At 41.7% G+C, this 16,770-nt stretch overlaps 6 protein-coding genes and 2 non-coding genes across 8 annotated transcripts; 2 read left to right on the forward strand and 6 right to left on the reverse strand.

The window, feature by feature from the left end:
- Positions 1-2,930: 2,930 nt before the first annotated feature.
- Positions 2,931-3,024, reverse strand: Trnay-gua. The gene is made up of 2 exons: positions 2,988-3,024; positions 2,931-2,966 (listed from the first exon to the last, which is right to left on the reverse strand). It is a non-coding gene; the product is annotated as a tRNA-Tyr (tRNA).
- Positions 3,025-3,510: 486 nt separating this feature from the next.
- On the reverse strand, positions 3,511-3,603 carry Trnay-gua. The gene is made up of 2 exons: positions 3,567-3,603; positions 3,511-3,546 (listed from the first exon to the last, which is right to left on the reverse strand). It is a non-coding gene; the product is annotated as a tRNA-Tyr (tRNA).
- Positions 3,604-4,311: 708 nt separating this feature from the next.
- Positions 4,312-6,712, reverse strand: LOC108143756 (probable cytochrome P450 313b1). The gene is made up of 7 exons (XM_017268286.2): positions 6,690-6,712; positions 6,302-6,571; positions 5,856-6,245; positions 5,732-5,801; positions 5,272-5,398; positions 5,030-5,209; positions 4,312-4,964 (listed from the first exon to the last, which is right to left on the reverse strand). The coding sequence occupies exons 2-7, from the start codon at positions 6,453-6,455 to the stop codon at positions 4,377-4,379; spliced, it is 1,509 nt and encodes a 502-aa protein (XP_017123775.1). The 5' UTR covers positions 6,456-6,571; positions 6,690-6,712; the 3' UTR covers positions 4,312-4,376.
- A 2,235-nt stretch (positions 6,713-8,947) lies between these two features.
- Positions 8,948-12,056, reverse strand: LOC108143861 (dual specificity mitogen-activated protein kinase kinase 4). The gene is made up of 5 exons (XM_017268426.2): positions 11,731-12,056; positions 10,712-11,559; positions 10,507-10,647; positions 10,184-10,269; positions 8,948-10,120 (listed from the first exon to the last, which is right to left on the reverse strand). Exons 1-5 carry the CDS (start codon positions 11,759-11,761, stop codon positions 9,946-9,948), a joined length of 1,281 nt encoding a protein of 426 aa, XP_017123915.1. The 5' UTR covers positions 11,762-12,056; the 3' UTR covers positions 8,948-9,945.
- A 289-nt stretch (positions 12,057-12,345) lies between these two features.
- On the forward strand, positions 12,346-12,759 carry LOC108143864 (28 kDa ribonucleoprotein, chloroplastic). Its single transcript, XM_017268429.2, has one exon. The coding sequence runs from the start codon at positions 12,418-12,420 to the stop codon at positions 12,682-12,684; it is 267 nt and encodes an 88-aa protein (XP_017123918.1). The 5' UTR covers positions 12,346-12,417; the 3' UTR covers positions 12,685-12,759.
- LOC108143862 (dihydroorotate dehydrogenase (quinone), mitochondrial) lies at positions 12,691-14,302 on the reverse strand. The gene is made up of 2 exons (XM_017268427.2): positions 13,998-14,302; positions 12,691-13,943 (listed from the first exon to the last, which is right to left on the reverse strand). The coding sequence occupies exons 1-2, from the start codon at positions 14,052-14,054 to the stop codon at positions 12,771-12,773; spliced, it is 1,230 nt and encodes a 409-aa protein (XP_017123916.1). The 5' UTR covers positions 14,055-14,302; the 3' UTR covers positions 12,691-12,770.
- A 109-nt stretch (positions 14,303-14,411) lies between these two features.
- On the forward strand, positions 14,412-15,817 carry LOC108143863 (protein SYS1 homolog). Its single transcript, XM_017268428.2, has 3 exons — positions 14,412-14,670; positions 14,731-14,852; positions 15,494-15,817. The coding sequence occupies exons 1-3, from the start codon at positions 14,506-14,508 to the stop codon at positions 15,687-15,689; spliced, it is 483 nt and encodes a 160-aa protein (XP_017123917.1). The 5' UTR covers positions 14,412-14,505; the 3' UTR covers positions 15,690-15,817.
- On the reverse strand, positions 15,747-16,662 carry LOC108143865. Its single transcript, XM_017268430.2, has 2 exons — positions 16,506-16,662; positions 15,747-16,079 (listed from the first exon to the last, which is right to left on the reverse strand). The coding sequence occupies exon 2, from the start codon at positions 16,053-16,055 to the stop codon at positions 15,819-15,821; it is 237 nt and encodes a 78-aa protein (XP_017123919.1). The 5' UTR covers positions 16,056-16,079; positions 16,506-16,662; the 3' UTR covers positions 15,747-15,818.
- Positions 16,663-16,770: the final 108 nt, after the last annotated feature.

The raw sequence follows: 16,770 nt of genomic DNA on the forward strand, positions 1-16,770 counted from the left end.
TTGCCAGAGTACAAATGCTCTACTCCTCATAGCTGACATCCCTCGAAGGCTTGACTTGAATTTGCACAGTTTGTTAGGTCGTTTTGTTCGGCAATTTTGTGTCGCCTGGCAAAAAAGTTTCTAATGCAATTTTGTTAAATATTTTTGCTGTGATTACGTTTGCCGCCCTTTTTCCACCCTTACCAAATAGTTAGGCATCCACCACGATCAAAATGTTCCAACTATAGTAAGCTCTGCGAGCGGGGCCGGCACTTTTTATTTTGGCAAGTGAAAACTAAACTTTTCGACCTGCCAAATTGAGTTTGGAAGTTGCAAACTGTCTCAACTGACAGACCACACATACTTGTATGAGGCTAATTCAATTTGAAGTAAGTGGTGGCACTTACCGCCCCCCTTTCGCCACGCCCACCCAAGGCCATGCCATAGTACAATGACAATTAGCATTAACACATTGATGAGACGCCACCACTTTTGCCCGCCGCTGCGGTTTGTTGTCCTAGTAAATGTGGTCGGGATTTACTTTGGCGCGTGTCTCGTAAAACGGGCGTAAACTTAATTACAGCCAGGATCTGCAGCAGCAGCTGGAGCTTCTTGTTAATGCGGTTTCGGGGAATCCCCAGGTTCAACATTGGTTTATTAGTTGTGGGTTGTGGGTCGGCCACCGCCCACTCCTCCGACAGCCTTCACAAATGTTTCCCTGTAATTAACGTCCACGGTTGGGCAAACAAAAACCTAAGTCTAAACACACACGACTAGGAGGCACTGCATTGGTGGATTGGCAAAACTCAGCCAAGTGTTACCTGCTTTGCGGTTCAGCGGAAATCGAGCAAAATTGCTTGGAGGTGTACGAAGAGAAATAACATTTATTGTGACTGAAACGAAACAGCTTCACCTTAAAGGGAAAAAAGAACAAACACTAAGGCCTTTTTAAAAAACAAAGCAGTCATATTTTCATTTATACACATAGTTCACAGATATAATTTTAGCTCTAAAATAAAGTTACTATTTCCTATTTTTAGGTAATGAATAACTACTAACTTAAAAATGTATCAAATTTTAACTTATCAATTTGCTATGAAAACCCATATACCAAATAGTAAACAAATGCACAAAAAACTTAAACTTGAACAATACTTTAGAGAAATCAAATGAATTGGATAAAGGAATGAAAATCAAAGAAGGAAAAACAACGAATTAAAGCTTATTTTGGCAATCTCACTAGGCAAATGGAAATTCGTATTTCTAGACAAACCGCCTTCCAATTGGACTACAGAATATGTGCTCATTAAAATCTGATTTCGTATGCAGGCGAACAAAGGCTTTGGTCTGCAATTGAAAGAATTAGTTGACGTGGAAAGCAGAAACCTTCACCTCAAGAAGAAGGCCAACAGGTGAACAGGAAAATACGTAAATGGAACACCAGACAGCACAAGCTGTGGCCAGTAGTCCCGGCATTCGAGCACCTGCCTGCCCTAATATTCAATTAATCACATTATGCAGGCTGTCGACTTGGATTAGCAGACCTTGCCCGGGTCCCAAGTAACACAGTAATCAACCGAGTCGCAGTGCGAATCCGAATCTGATGCCGAATCCAAATCCGAATCAAAAACCGAGCAACGTTCTGGCTTGTTATACAAATAACTGGTGGCAAGTCAATTACGGCGAATGGCCAAGGAAATCCAACTAAATATTTTATTATGAGCCAGCGTTTGTCTTGTAAATGCGCCAACTCGCTGGAGGGGAGCGTAACTAATTGAAAACTTGCAAAAGTTTTTCACATTAATAATAAGCCAGGCCAAGAGCCCTCGCGACTATTTGCTTACGAGGCGGACACCAGCTCCTCGTCCTTAGTCCTTCGTCGCAAGTCCTGCTCTCCAGACAGTTTGATTTGTTGTAAATGATTGAATTACTTATTGTAAAGCGCTAGCAAGACTATTAAAAAGTTGGATGCCCGCCAGGCCGCACTAAACACGCGTATTAGATTAATGTTGGAATTACACAGGCATCCCAATCTGAAGATGCTCTTCGGAAAATGAATCTATAACCTTTTTCATAAAACATATTATAAGGACAAGTTTGAAAACATTCACACTTATTTTGGGTTTGAAATAAGTAACACATAGTTTGGAACCGATTAAAAATAAATTAAATAGATACATACACAAACTTCAGAAAGAGACCGTTGATACCCAGACGAACCATTTGAGACCTTTTTTGTTCATTTATAAAATATAAATATTAATCTTCTTAAAAAAAAGCCAAGAGCCTTAGGAAACAATTTTCGAATGCTGAACTTGATACTAATATTTTTCGCACAGCTGTTCTTACCCCGCACTTCATTCCTCCCCATATTTCGAAGTGTTAACGAGTCGCAATCGCTTATTGCACATTTTTAGCTCCCGTCAAGGGGCTTTCCCTTATTCCGCAGGATTCGCGTTGGCAAGGACGCAGCTCCTGCTTTTGAATTATGCATATTTTGTTGCAGGCAGCGGAGCTTAAAGTGAAATGGTGGCTGGAGGCTGGAGGCCGGCTGCCCAGACAGCAATCTATTCGTTTGTCAGTCGTCGACGACGGGGGAAATGTTATAGGACGGAGGAGTGGCAAATAGAATTATTACCTTGGCAAAGTGCTGATAAATTGTATTTGCAACAAGTCAATGATTAAGTAATTTAAAACGACAACAACTGCATGGCCAGGTGACCAGCAGTCAATGTTTTCATTTAGGTATGTGAAGTACTCTTCTTTTTTGGTTTTTCTGAATATTGAATATTGAATTTAAATAAAAGTGAAATATTTAATATTAAAACAAAGATAATACAAAATGATTAATTGAAAACATTTTATTCATAAAGTTTTACAGCAATTTGAATTAAAGTGGGAATTGTATAATAAAAAAAACTGTAAAAGAAAAACATTAAAATTACAAAAAATCCTTCGAGCCGGATTTGAACCAGCGACCTATGGATTTCTATTGCTTGTTTTCCCAACTACAGTCCACCGCTCTACCAACTGAGCTATCGAAGGTCGGTGAGGGGCTCTCATCTGGGGACGTTGTTTTGGAATTGGGTATCCGGATCTTTGCAGCCGGAACCTGTACACGGATTTTTTTTACTGATCAGCAAACATACTTATTTATTTGTTAAAGTACAACTTTGTTTGATTGCATCTTTTGGACGCAAATCATTTATAGCTGCTGGTTCGAATGGTTTAGCAGTTTAAATATCATCTTTCCCAAATATTTTTTAAAAAATATTTACTTTCAATTCTTTTAAATTTATTTTAACTTCGTTTTTACTAGCTCTGTTTGTGACTTGTTTTTGTACAGTTACAATCAAATCTATTTTCTCAAAAATGGGTTTGAAGAAAACATCAACACTTTATTAAGTAAATTTGAGAACATATTAATAGAGTTATCAGTTCAAATCGTTTTAAAAATTTAAAATTTGTTGACTAAAAAAATAAAAAAAAGTCATGTCTTAATTACAATATTAAAAAAAAGGAAACATAAAATCCTTCGAGCCGGATTTGAACCAGCGACCTATGGATTTCTATCGCATGTTTTCCAACTACAGTCCACCGCTCTACCAACTGAGCTATCGAAGGTTGAAATCACGTGCGACCAATGTGAGTTTTGTGTATATGCGCAAGCGAGACAACTGCTGACTGAAGAAACCACTTTGATCGCAACTAATGACGTCACGTTGTTGATAAGCAACAATTTATAAATAAAGCTTTCAGAGTATGGCAGGTATGCTTATATGGGACTTATTTTTAGATACAAAGTGTGTACTACATTTATATTCATTTTGAAAGATTTTAGATATATACATTTATAAATATAAGTTTGCTTTTTAATTGCATATTAAAGATATTTGAAATTTTTGTATAACAAATAATTTAAATTGACTAAAGTCTTAAATTTATAAATAAATAAGATCCAATTTAATTTTTATAAGAACACAGGAATTTTGTATTTAGCTAGAGCTGTGAAAACCGTAAATAGCTTTCCAATGTTATTAAAATTCAGAATCACCTACGCAGATCCTCTAAGGGCAGGAACTTTGACCAGCCATTAGTTGCAACAGATAGCCTCATTTCCAACCGGCTAGCCTTCCGAGGAATTCAATCAATTAGGTAACGTAACACGTATACGCAACGTATGCTGTAAAGTTGTGGGAGAGCACGAACAAGTGCAAACTGAAATCCATTATAGCTATTAGCAAGCTGGCAATTTTTGCCAGAGAAGGAGAGGTCCTCGTTAACGAGCCCAACAGGAAAGTGTAACAAACTCAATTTTCTACGCAGAGAAAATGCAACAAAAATTACATTTTTAATTAAAAAATTACAGCAACAAATTGGGGGCAAAACATTTCCTGTTATCTTCGCTCCACTTGACACAGCGGATAGTCCCGTAGCTTCAGGGAGATATTGCCCTTGACCCGGAGCTCCTCCAGCCGTGCCTCAGTGCTGATTTGATAGCTGCGAAAGATCCTGGCCAGCAGCAGTTTCATCAGCATCTGGGCATATCGGTAGCCGATGCACATACGCAATCCCTTGGTGAATGGCACAAAGGCGAAGGCGTGTCTTTGCGGCGAATCCAGACCGAAATGCGCCTCCGGATTGAAGGTACGCGAAAGTGGTCCCCAAACCCGTTCATCTCGCTGCATATTGTATATGTCAATGCCGATCTGGGTGCCTCGGGGAATAAGAAACTCCCCGTCATCCCGCCGCAATTGGACATCCTGTTCCGCCGCTCGCAGGACCATGGGCACAGGAGCAAACAGTCGCATGGCCTCATTGATTACCATTTCCGTGTACTCCAGTCGTTGAAGGTGCTCCAAGGCTATATCGCCAGAGCGCGGCAGCTCTCTGGCCAGCTCCTCATAGAGCTTCTCCTGGTAGCCAGGATGCATGGCCAGGCAGAGAATGGTGAAGTACAGCGCAGTCGATGTGGTCTCAAAAGTCTTAAATAGGGAATGCCAATTATGAGAGTTTTTCTGACTAAAAGATCAAACTTCTTTTAACTTACGGCTGCAATGGTCACATTGGCCTCATCCCTCACATCCTGCCAACTCAGCTGGCCACGCTCCACATGTTCCCGCATCTGCTCGATAAAAATGGCCTTGGACTTGCCCCTCCTCTCTAGCTCCGGTGGCTGCTGCTCCGGATTGGCATTGGCAGCCACCACCGAGACAATTGGTTCGAGTAGCTGCCGGAAAAGGTTACGTTTGGGTCACGGGTTAACCAACACTTATCGGATGAACAGCTTACCTGCTCTATAAACCCAAAGAGTATGCCGACAACCTTTTGCTGCAGGCCAAAAAGTCGCGAGCCCCGGTAAATAAGCTCAGGATAAAGCCACGGCGATAGCATTCGTTTCACACAGACTTCGGTTAAGCTGTAAGGATTTAAATATTATTATTGCTTATGTAAGGTATATACAGCAACCATATTAAAATTCCTGAATGTTTTAAAATAAAGCTTATGTTTTCATTGAACATTTAAAAACACCCAAACAAGAAGTAAATTATTGTTACATCAAACTATTGACTATAAACAATTTCTTAAGAAGATTGGTATTAAATACCAAAAAAACATAGCTGGTTTAAAAAAAGGCATTAGACTACAGTTTAAGAAAGTATAGGAATTTAATTATTTTGTATTGAATTAATACTTATACCTACTTTACATACATTCTATATACTGTAGAATCTCAAGAATTTTTACTCACCCATTATAAGCCTCAAAAATGGCAATAGAACCGTCATGCTGGAAATTCATTTTCTTGCCCATCGTTGTTTCTGCAAAAAATAAAGTTTAATAAATAAGGATCTAAGAGAAGAGTACCTACTCACGGCAAGCTGCTTCCAGGATGATTTTCTTGAGGATTTGATAGATCTCCAGCCGCTTGCCATGCTGCACACCCTCCAGCTCCAGCTTTTGCAGCAGGACCTGAGCCTCGGCATTGAAGATGGGCAGGAAGTTACTGAGAATCTGGCGACCAAAGGCGGGATTTATGAGTCGACGATGTTTGTGCCAGCGCGGAGAACTGGATGTGAATAGTCCATCACCTATGGCCGAGCTCATGAAGCGGTAGAAATCGCCCTTATTGGTGCAGTGCGTCGAGTTAAATATCTGCTCCACGCTGTGTGGATCGTTGATGTAGAGGAAACAATTGGTGCCCATCCAGGAAATGAAGGGGGCCTTGAACTGTCGCGACAGACCATCCATGTACTGCAAAAAGGCTGTGAAAAACTGGAGCTATCATCTGCCTTTGCGCCGAAATCCTCTCTACTCTTACTCTCCGGGTTCATCATTTGCAAACCCATGCCAATAAGGGGCCAGCCAATGGGGCCTCTTAGCTGCCAGGCTGCTCTATAATACCTTCGCCGGCTCCATAGGAAGTATATCCAAACCAGCAGCAGCCAGCCGGCTAAAATGATGCAGACCAGCATGTCGTTGAACCTGTCAACTTGGACTCGTATTTCAAAATTTAATTGCTCCACGCGCAACGTTCGACGGCAGACTGAAGCAGCTAGCTATTCCCAGCTTAAAGCATCCATTCAGCTTTCTATATAAACGGACGGGCACCAGTCATCAATGGATGCCCAAAAAATCGAACAAAATATTAGCCAGACTAATTGACCGATTTTTTGGAATTTTTGCTGGATTAAGCTCTTGAAAACAACCTTTTCGCTTGGCTGCGCGTCCGCAACTCATCGGGGTTTCCTGCTTTTCACCCGATATTCGGCTATAAGTCGGTCGAAAAAAGGGGTTTGTATCTATGTATGTATTTAAATTTACGTATTTTCTAGCTGAGGATTACGCATTTGCGGCTTTAATGCGACGCTTTCCATGCCCACCACGATTCTCGTTTGGGCGGCGATTTTCATTCGAGTCGCGTCGCGTGCCCCTCAAAATTATGCCAGTCAATAATAATATGCAGCAGGCCAAAGACATGATAGAAAACAGTAGACTTAGAAGTGATTTTTAGTACCCTGAACGAAATATGCTCTAAAAAAATATTAAAATATAGTTGAAACATTTTAAGCTAACTCCTTTTTGTCTTAAAAAATGTGATGTCTATTAGTTTAATTAATTTAAAATTATTGCTTTCACTTTTTAATATTACAAAAAAAAAAAGAAATTATAATAATAGCAACCTTTTATTTTGCTTAACTTTTTTTTTAAATAAGGAAGTAAGTCTCAAAGGACTCGTATTAGTAAGACAGCCACATCGCTTTCACAATTTGAATGTTCTTTGATTATACTCATACTTCGATTTAGTAATTGGTTGCGATTTCCGCCTACAAATACATCAGTTGAGTGGGCGTGTCCGGCCATGAGTCCCAATGCCCCATCACATCCCCATTAACACAGCTATTAGGCATTAATTGAGTTTTTGAATTATAATTTTTATTTGCTATTAATATTTATACAAATTGTTTTATTTGTGGTGTTTTGCTTTTTCAATTTTGTTCAACAGTACAGTATGTGTTATTTATCTGTGTTTATTTGCCATGACACTGAATCGTTTCCCTTTCGGTATTTTGGTTATCCTTGTGTAGTTTTATTTTACGCCGAGTGGTACACACAAGCCGGGGTTATTTGTATAGGCTGTTAGTTAGTAAAACTTAGTGCGCTAAGTGTAGAGTGAGCTTCTTCGGATTTTGCAATGGGTTTTTGCTTAGGATCTGGACCCGAATATTGGGCTCCCACAAATATTCAGAAATCTAGCACTCTTTTCTTATTTGTAGTAAGCTAGGTTTAAAAGTTTGCAAATATTAATATTGTTGTGGACGTTGCGTTTCCAGTTTTGTCATTGGTTAGATTTAGTTAAGAGCTTTATGTTGTGGCATACACTTGCGATTTAATTATAATCAAAGGCCTTGGATCAATGGAAGCCAATCATGGGGGTTTTGGTGTTAAATTTCACTTGGGGACTTGGGTTCGGGACTGATGGACATAGCCATCGTACTTGACTTGCAGCTAGTTCATAGATTAGTATATCAATATTTGCCAGTCATATGTCCTTAGTATATCTACCATATATACATAATCCATATGCCCTTGCCGTAATCTTTTCAAGGGACCTTAGTTTTTTCTTACTTTACAAATAAATTATACTCCATTTATTGTCAAAAATATTGACGACTCGCGATTGCATTATTCCTGGCATTACACATGAGATGTATAATATGGTTATTATGTCTACCGCTAGTTTTATCAAAAGTTATCTGCCCAAGTACTTAGGTAATTGTTTTCAACTATACCGCCTTCTGATTAGGGTATTAAATTCAACATCGTGGTCAATTAGTACGCCACCATTGTCGTATTTTGTCTGCAACCATAGAAACTATTTCCTCAGAGATGTAGGCCCTTCGGTAATGTGGTTTTTGAATGGAATGTTAATTAACTTGCATCTTAGATTATTGCAATGCATGTGCTCCCTTTTATTAATTAATGTTTGTTTAATGTAAATATTATCCCAAGGGCGAACAAGGCTCGGCTGACCGAACATTGCTTGACAAGTCTATTTGCGAATTCTAGGATGTTTGTGGGCTTAATAAAAATATATTTCATATATGTATATATTTCCGCTCTAAATGCTGCATGCTGTTGGATTTCATTTGGCAAACAAACTTAGAAAAAACAAATGAAAACTGATGTTGCTTTGCTTACTCTATATGCAACCCGTGCAAATATATTATGCATGTATATATGTATACAAAATAAACTTTGCTTTCACATTGACGCTTGCATAAAAATGTTAATCCAAAAACATTGGTTTTTCCTTTTTTTGTTTGTTTGGTTGTTATTGTTTTGAGACGGGGACATAGACGGTGCAATTGTTTGGTTGTGTATCTTTTTTGGGGCAGGGATGGCATGTTCGGCTATATAAGCGTGGGTTTAAAAGCTAGGCTAAGGATTATAAATGGCTTATGAGTTTTGATTAAATTTAAATTGTAATTGTCTTGTGGAGTTTTTATCATTTCGGTTTATACTTAGGCACAATACATTTATTTTGTTTATTTTCAGTTTTCACACGACTTATGTTTTTGTAGCTGTAACTTTTTGCTAAATATTCTTGCTTCGCTTAAAACTAATTACTACGCATAAAAACGTGTGTATATGTGTGTAGTGTGTGAATGTGTCGGTGTTGTGGCTAATTATGGGATTAATTTAGCATTTTTTTGCAATAATTTCTACTACAATTTAAACATCTCAGCCGCTTGGCAATTATTTAAAGCTTTTCACAATCATTTTCATATATGCAAATTAAAAAATATAATAGGATTAAAAAATCTTTTCAATAAATAATTTATAATTCAATAGTTTTTGTTCAACTATTTGGTACGCTCCTTTAACGCGTATTGGTGTTTCTATTAGTTTTGTATAGGTAGTTAATCTTTCTATTTTCCTTCACAAAGTTTTTTGTACAAATATTGCTTATGTTTCGCCTGGCTGCTGCATAACGCAAAATGCATTACCAATTGGTCTTGTATTATCAATAATGATAAAAAAAATCAACCGGATTATAAAATGCTCGCTTGATTAAAAGTAAATAGGCACTGAGCTGGGAGTCCAAAACTGGTCAATTTTTTGGCCGAAATACTCGAAGGTACCCCGCTACTCGCCTGTTTTCAACAGAAATTTATTTGTAACACAAAATGAAACGCACAAAATTGCGAGTACAAAAATTATTGAATTACAATAGGCTTTATAGGGACTTTAAACTATACACACATTTTGCTTACTATCGCTTACACACTTTTTGCTTTGTTTTGTTTTTCTGTTTAACAAAATATGCGCTACGTTTTCTACGAATGCTACAAAGTAGACAACAATTTAAATTTTCTCTGCTCCCTTTCTGCATAGTTTGTTTGTTGTTGTGTTCTTGTTGATTCTTAGATAAATTATGACTTGCTTCTTTGCATAGGGTGATTAACTCTCCGCTTGCTGGTTGGCCGTGAACTGCGTGATGCCGTCCTTCTCCATGGACTCCAGTATATCGGCCACGTACACGGCTACATCGGTGTGGCTCGTCTCACCGCGACGGATGAAAGGCATCTCCAGCAACCGGCTGTACTTGGGCCTATCGCTCTCCTTTTTAATCAGGCTGATGGAATTGTAACATTAATATATGTTTAATTTTAGTCCTTCAGTTTTTATTGAAGCTTACCAAGTATTGACAAAGTCCACAAACTCTTTGGAAAACTCCATGCCGTTGTAGGAGGTTAATAGCCTCGGCGGTTCACCTTGCACAACCTAGTAAAATGTAAGGAATAATATTACAAATAATATCAAATGTAAATGTAATTGCTTTCAAAATATATATAAGATATGGTTTAGTGTTTGCGTTAATCTCGTATCAGATGTAAGTAACAACTTTTTACAACATTATAAAACAAGATAAGAACAAAAATTATTCATACATTTTAACCAGGCAAACTTTGTTTATAACGAATTATGATAACGTTAAATGTTATGTGTTATTGTTCTTACCTGGCACAACTGCTCGAATACCGAGTCCCATTTGCGATAGGGGAAATTGCCTGTCGCCACCTCCATCAAAGTGATGCCCAATGACCAGACATCACTTCGAACATCGTACCCCTTGGCGCGCTCCGGATCAATTCGTTCCGGCTGCAGAGAATGGATAGTAGTTAAATTATAGTACTCTGACTGAGAAGGAATGGGTTTTCATTACCGCCATGTAGGGCCTGCAGCCCGCATCCTTGGTCTTGGCAATCGAGTCAACCAGCTGACCCGAAATGCCAAAATCACACAGCTTTATGTCTCCGCGACGGTGAAGCAGAATGTTGCTCGGCTTGACATCCCGATGGATGATTTTGAGCTCCTCCTTCAGATAGTTAAGGGCATTCACCGTGGCCACCGTGATTTTGGCCAGTATGGACTCCGGAATGTGGCGTTGCTGCTTCTCGTAGATGTACTTGTAAAACTTATCCAGTGATGTGTCCATCAGTTCCATGCAAATCCAGCAGTCGCCTTCTTTAAACAGGGCCCCATAAAACTGAACGATGTAGATGCACTCGTTGGACTTCATGACCACCTCGAGATCCATGAGCAGCTGCTTCTGTTCCTTCTCATCGACGGTGGAGCGGATGCGCTTGACGGCCATTACTTTGTCCAGTTTCTTGAAGATCATCTTATTGACCGCCCCGAAGGCTCCTCGTCCGATTTCGCCCTCATCCTCGAGATCGTCCGAAGTGAATGTGTGTGTATTGGCGGCGCCCTCGCCAAACTGTAGCTTGCCGCAGGCCTGCTGACGAATCCGCTCCCGGTGGCGATCGGCGGCGCTGCTGCTCGAAGTCGAAGTGGCCGGAACTGCGGGCACATGGCTGCTGACCACCGGCGGAGCCTGTTGCGGTTGCTGGGCTCCAAAGCAGCGGGTCACAGGATTGTGCTGCGACGAGGAACTTGAGCCCGAGGAGGTGGAACCCGACGAGGTGGACGACGTGGACGATGGCGGATGGCGAATGCTGAGGTTGTTCAGGCTAAGCTGATCCGGGGGACTGCGGACGCGGCTGGATCCGGCTAAAAAGTGAGGGGGGAATGGATAATGCAGTAGGATTTATGGATGGCTTATCACCGCTGCACCCGAATCCACAGCTATGCGTCACCCATCAACGCACAGAGTGTGTGTACCTCCTGGTTCGACTGCATATGTGTGACATGCGTGGGCGTGCGAAACCTTTTCGTACTCACTTGCGAACAAATTTTTCGGTCGCTCGGCCATTGTGTGTGCAGTGTGGCTGAAAGTATCGATGTCCCTTTGTGTGTGGCTGTCCTAAGGATGTTTTGTCCGTTTTTTTGCAGGCGCCGCGCCCCGAATTAAACACGTCGACTTGGGCTTCCTTGGGCCCGCCAATCGCTGGTTACTGGGCCGCCTTTAATGGGCTCTTCGCCGGATGCAATGCAACTTCTTTTTCAGCAATCGAGCGCACTGATATGCACTTTTTCCGCAGTTTTGCTAAACATTTACATAAATAGCGCAACCAAAACTTAAAAGAGCTAGAGATGAAACATTGATTATTTGCGGCCTATCGATAGGGCACCAAAGAGCGGTCGATGGTAAATACATCGATAGGCAGCCCTGCACCTGCACTGTGGCAGAATTGTGGGGTGTCTATTTACACAGGTACCACGAACCATTTGAACTTTCCTATTTTATTTGTGTGCTCTGAGTTCAAGTCCTATACAACAAATGCGAGGATTTGCTACATTTAATATTATTTAATTTGAATTCTAATTTATATTTGTAAGGATAGAGTATCAAAAAAGCATTTGAGAAGTGACGTCACAACATTTCGAACTATCGAACTGCGCCACCCCTGTATTAGTGCATTATTTTATAACCCGCTTTGAAACCCACCGATCTAAATATCCATAATCATGTCCAGCGGATTCGCGCGTAGCTACAAACTTTTTGTGGGCAACCTGCCGTGGACGATTGGCAGCAAGGAGTTGCGGACATACTTCTCGAAGTACGGGTACGTGGCCAACGCAGAGGTGGTCTTCGACCGGCAACTGGGCCTCTCCAAGCACTACGGATTCGTGGTGTTCAGCCAGCGGGATGCCTTCAACAGCGCCAGCAACCAGAACACCCACTTCCTGGAGGGACGCGTGCTCACCGTACAGCGGGCCAATGAAAGTCCTTGAGGATAATAGATTGTAATTCGATTGATTTACTAGTTGTATGGAACAGAGGCGACAATGAGAGATGGTTCAAATATAGCGATGTCGTATCATTTCTTGGGCAGGTAGAACTTGTAATTGGTGCCCACCACATCCGCCACATTGGTGTATCCCAGCTGGGTGATCAGTGCCGACAGTTCCGCCTTGATGTCGTCCACGAGAGCGGGTCCCTCGTACACCAACGCTGTGTAGACCTGGACGTACGAGGCCCCGGCCTCGATCTTCTCAAAGGCATCGTGACCGGTGGCCACGCCACCTACGCCGATGATGGGCACCTTGCCATCGGTGAGCTGATACATCTGGGCAATCATCTCCGTGGAGCGGGATTTGAGGGGCGGTCCACTCAATCCGCCTGCTTCCTCGGCCATCTTGCTGGTTTCAATCTGATCTCGCGACACAGTCGTGTTGGACACAATCAGACCGTCCACACTGCTCTTCTTGCGCTTGATCACCCAAACGATGTCCTTCATGTCGTCCAGCGACAGATCTGGCGAAAGTTTCAGGAAGATGGGCACATTCTTGTTCTTGTCCAGTGAGGATCGCGTGTCGTTCACCTGTTCCAGCAGCTCCCTTAGCTTATCCTTGCTCTGCATGTCCCGCAGACCTTGGGTGTTCGGACTGCTCACATTGATGACCAAATAATCCGACACAGGACCAAAAACCCGCACACCCTGCACATAATCTGCGATGGGGCTCATGGTGCTCTTGTTGCGGCCGAGATTGACGCCCACCACGCCATTGAAGTCCTCCTTGTCGCGGAGCAAGCGGAGTCTTTGAAGCACCGCCTGGTGTCCCTCGCTGTTAAAGCCGTACCGATTGATGATGGCCCGCTCGTCGTTCAGACGGAAGACCCTCGGCTTGGGATTGCCCTCTTGGGGGACGGGGGTGACAGTGCCCACTTCTATGAAACCGAATCCGAGATCCTGCAGGCCACCCACCGCCTCTGCGTTCTTATCGAATCCGGCGGCAATGCCAATGGGATTGCTCAGGATGCGGCCAAAGAAGGGGGTGTGCAGATTCTGGTCATCGTGATACTGGGACACCGGACACACGCGGTACTTGCAGGCCAGGACGGCCAGCTGGTGACTGGTTTCCGCCGGAAGAAGCCGCACCGCAGGCATCACGTACGAGCGGACCAGCTGGTCCTGCTTCTTGTACGCCGTAATGCCCGCCAGCAAAGCTGCCGCTCCGGCCGTAACGATTCCCAGCGATCGCAGGCGACTCTGTGGGTGCAAAATCTTATATACTCGCCTCCATTTAAACCGTACTTTACTCACAATCCTGCGGGTTGCGTTCTTTGCATTCTTCAAGTGATCCTGATCCATGGCGACCATCGCTGACTATCGATTATGGCCGATAGAGCGGAAACTAACTGGTTTGGCCGAGTGTTAAAAAAAGTAAAAAACTATGTTTGGCTTGGATGAGACCTTTAAAATAATTTCAATTTGGGAGTGAGTCTTTTCATTTTGAGAGCTAATTCATGCCGATCTCTATACAGTTTTTATTAAGCCAAATTTAACATTAACAAAAAAAAATACAATACTTGCCGCAACATTTTTAATATGTAATAAACAGAAAAAAGTGAAATATTTTCTTGTTCATAACAAATATTCTTTGTGTGTAGCGATAGTTCCTCCTTTTCCCCACGACGCTCCTGCCACCACAATAATCGATAGCAGATACTGACCCCTAGTGTCATCTCTAAAGATTGAGTCAGTTTGTTATGGCCAGCTGAAACTTGGAAATTTCGCATTTGAACTGCAGATTTGGAAACCCGGGGCAACTATGAAGGGCGGAACCTTTCGCAACACCCAGTGGGATCCCACGCTACTGTCCTCACAGATTGTATCCATGCAGTTCTGCGTGTACTTCACACTCGGCCTGCTCGTCTATGTGGCCAACAAGTTGTCCGGGGATAACTACAGTCTGGATCACTTGTTCGAGTATCATGTATGCTAATCGCGGTCCTGATCCGTTAGACTCTAAAGTAACTAACTTTTGCCCTTCTAGGAGATTCACATCTACGATTTGGGCGGCAGACTGGTGATCTGCGCCTTCGTCTTGAACGCTTTCCTGGCCTCGCTGGCACTCTGGTGCATTGTGAGACGAGCCAAACTCTGTCTGGACTTCAGGTGGGCATCTCAAATATAACCACGATTTCCATGATGAAAAGAATAGAAAACTTGTAGGGATGAAAAGGAATAGAAAGGCTCCTGCCAATTTTGACCTTCGAATAATATTATAAGCAAACCAAGGCCAGACAATCATATTGCATATTTAGTAGGTCAATGAAATTCGCGATTTTCACGATAATAACAGAACTTTTTTAAAAAGAATTATAACATTTGTAATTCCTATTTGGATGAAATCAAACAGTTTTTTTTTCGCTTATAGTATGCTCTTTGCTGCATTTAAACTTAGTGGTAATGAGTTCAAAATATATCACTCATACATACTGTTGCCTTTAATCAAAAAAGTAGTTATACTATAAGTATTTTTAACGAATGTTTTGGGACCATTGGCTTACGAATACATTATTCCACTCAAAAAATCAAATAAAACAGTGGGAGCACGGATTTTTTTGTTTTTGTCTACAAAGCTTTGACAATTAAAATAAATAAATACCGGCCGTACCGTAATTAAGAGTATTAACTGAGAGTCTAGTTTGAATAGATTCTGTTGCATAAACACACTCTAAACATTAACTTTCGATATTCCAACTCAATAAATAATGCATCTGGCAAATTTAAAAATGAACTTTCTTTCGCCGTAGCTGCACCTTCCACGTCCTCCATTTGCTCATCTGCTGGTGGTACAACCGCTCATTTCCCGCCAACGCATCCTGGTGGCTGCTCAACGTCATCACCGGCACGATAATGTGCATAGGCGGCGAGTTCCTCTGCCTGCAGACGGAGATGAAGGAGATCCCCGTGGGATATGCGGCCCTCAATCAAAAGTCGGACGTCTGACTCTTATCCACCAACTTGTGATGCCTGCTAGCTTAACCAAGCCAACCAACCAGCTTCTTTGTAAATGTAATTTATTGTGAAACTAGCGTAAGACTACATAGCATAATAAAAGGGAATATTATAATCCATTCAATGTAATATCTGGTAGACGAACGGGGGTCTTTGCCTGAGCTTGAGTTCCTCGGGCATTGAAGGCGGCGGAAAGGAAAACTTGATCCCCGAATTGGTGTAGTTCCTCGAAACAATGGACCAGAATTGCTCTTCGCGGGGCACAAACATCCAGTAGCTGAAGGCAAGCATAAAGCTAGCGATCAGCGATCCAAAAAGGAGCAACATCCAGCACATTCCATGCTGTGGCTTCTGCATGCTTGGTGTGTTTGAGGTGGAGGCCTGAAATTGACACAGCTGAGATCCGCAAAACAAGGCACCCAAAATTCCGACTGATCTCCGAAATGCTAAACAACAAGGTGTGGCCTAGTCTCTGTTTAAAATGCCAACCACCGACCGACAAGCAAAGCTCTCCGAGTAAATTTATCTGACAAACAAAGAATCGACGAGCTCCCCTGGCCTCCAGAAAACATCAGAGGAAACTAATAAACTTGCCTAATCTAATCTAATTAGTGAGCGGATAGGCAAACAAACACGATCGTCACATCTTCCTCGCTGCTTGCTGCATTTCCATTTTTTTTTTTGCACATTTTCTCCCCTCAATTTTCAGTTACAATTAGGCTGATTGCTAAAAAGTGCATAATTTAAGCTTTTGTGGTGGAAAACAGGTGACAAAGCTCTCTGAGAAGCTACTAAAGGGTCACTAACCTGATCTATGGATATGACGCTTATAATTTATTCAAGTACGGGTAGATAAATACGTTGAACGGGAGGGAGATTAACAAATTTATATAATTAGGTCTGCGTAACAAAAATAACCGAAGTGTAATGGATCGCAACGCTTGGTTAACTATGGACTCAAAATAGAAAAAAGTAACATGCCAATTCTTATCGGTAGTGGTGTTAATTTAAAAGCTGATAGCAATAAGTAAATAAATCTTAATCAAACAAAATATTGACGGTATTGGAGTGT

This window comes from Drosophila elegans, unplaced genomic scaffold (assembly GCF_018152505.1).
Source record: "Drosophila elegans isolate 14027-0461.03 unplaced genomic scaffold, ASM1815250v1 contig_468, whole genome shotgun sequence".
NCBI lineage: Eukaryota > Metazoa > Arthropoda > Insecta > Diptera > Drosophilidae > Drosophila > Drosophila elegans.

Bases quoted from the DNA above. Each gene is read 5' to 3' on its own strand.
- LOC108143862 (XM_017268427.2), bottom strand. From the start codon at position 14,054: ATGGTCGCCATGGATCAGGATCACTTGAAGAATGCAAAGAACGCAACC. The intron at 13,944-13,997 runs GTGAGTAAAGTA...TTGCACCCACAG, and splicing joins AGAACGCAACCCGCAGGATT to AGTCGCCTGCGATCGCTGGG.
- LOC108143861 (XM_017268426.2), bottom strand. From the start codon at position 11,761: ATGGCCGAGCGACCGAAAAATTTGTTCGCAA. The intron at 11,560-11,730 runs GTGAGTACGAAA...CTCACTTTTTAG, and splicing joins ACCGAAAAATTTGTTCGCAA to CCGGATCCAGCCGCGTCCGC. The intron at 10,270-10,506 runs GTAAGAACAATA...ACATTTTACTAG, and splicing joins TATTCGAGCAGTTGTGCCAG to GTTGTGCAAGGTGAACCGCC.
- LOC108143863 (XM_017268428.2), top strand. From the start codon at position 14,506: ATGAAGGGCGGAACCTTTCGCAACACCCAGTGGGATCCCACGCTACTG. The intron at 14,671-14,730 runs GTATGCTAATCG...TTGCCCTTCTAG, and splicing joins ATCACTTGTTCGAGTATCAT to GAGATTCACATCTACGATTT. The intron at 14,853-15,493 runs GTGGGCATCTCA...CTTTCGCCGTAG, and splicing joins AAACTCTGTCTGGACTTCAG to CTGCACCTTCCACGTCCTCC.
- LOC108143864 (XM_017268429.2), top strand. From the start codon at position 12,418: ATGTCCAGCGGATTCGCGCGTAGCTACAAACTTTTTGTGGGCAACCTG.
- LOC108143865 (XM_017268430.2), bottom strand. From the start codon at position 16,055: ATGCAGAAGCCACAGCATGGAATGTGCTGGATGTTGCTCCTTTTTGGA.
- LOC108143756 (XM_017268286.2), bottom strand. From the start codon at position 6,455: ATGCTGGTCTGCATCATTTTAGCCGGCTGGCTGCTGCTGGTTTGGATA. The intron at 5,399-5,731 runs GTGAGTAAAAAT...AAATCCTTACAG, and splicing joins ATTTTTGAGGCTTATAATGG to CTTAACCGAAGTCTGTGTGA. The intron at 5,210-5,271 runs GTAAGCTGTTCA...CTTTTCCGGCAG, and splicing joins TCTTTGGGTTTATAGAGCAG to CTACTCGAACCAATTGTCTC.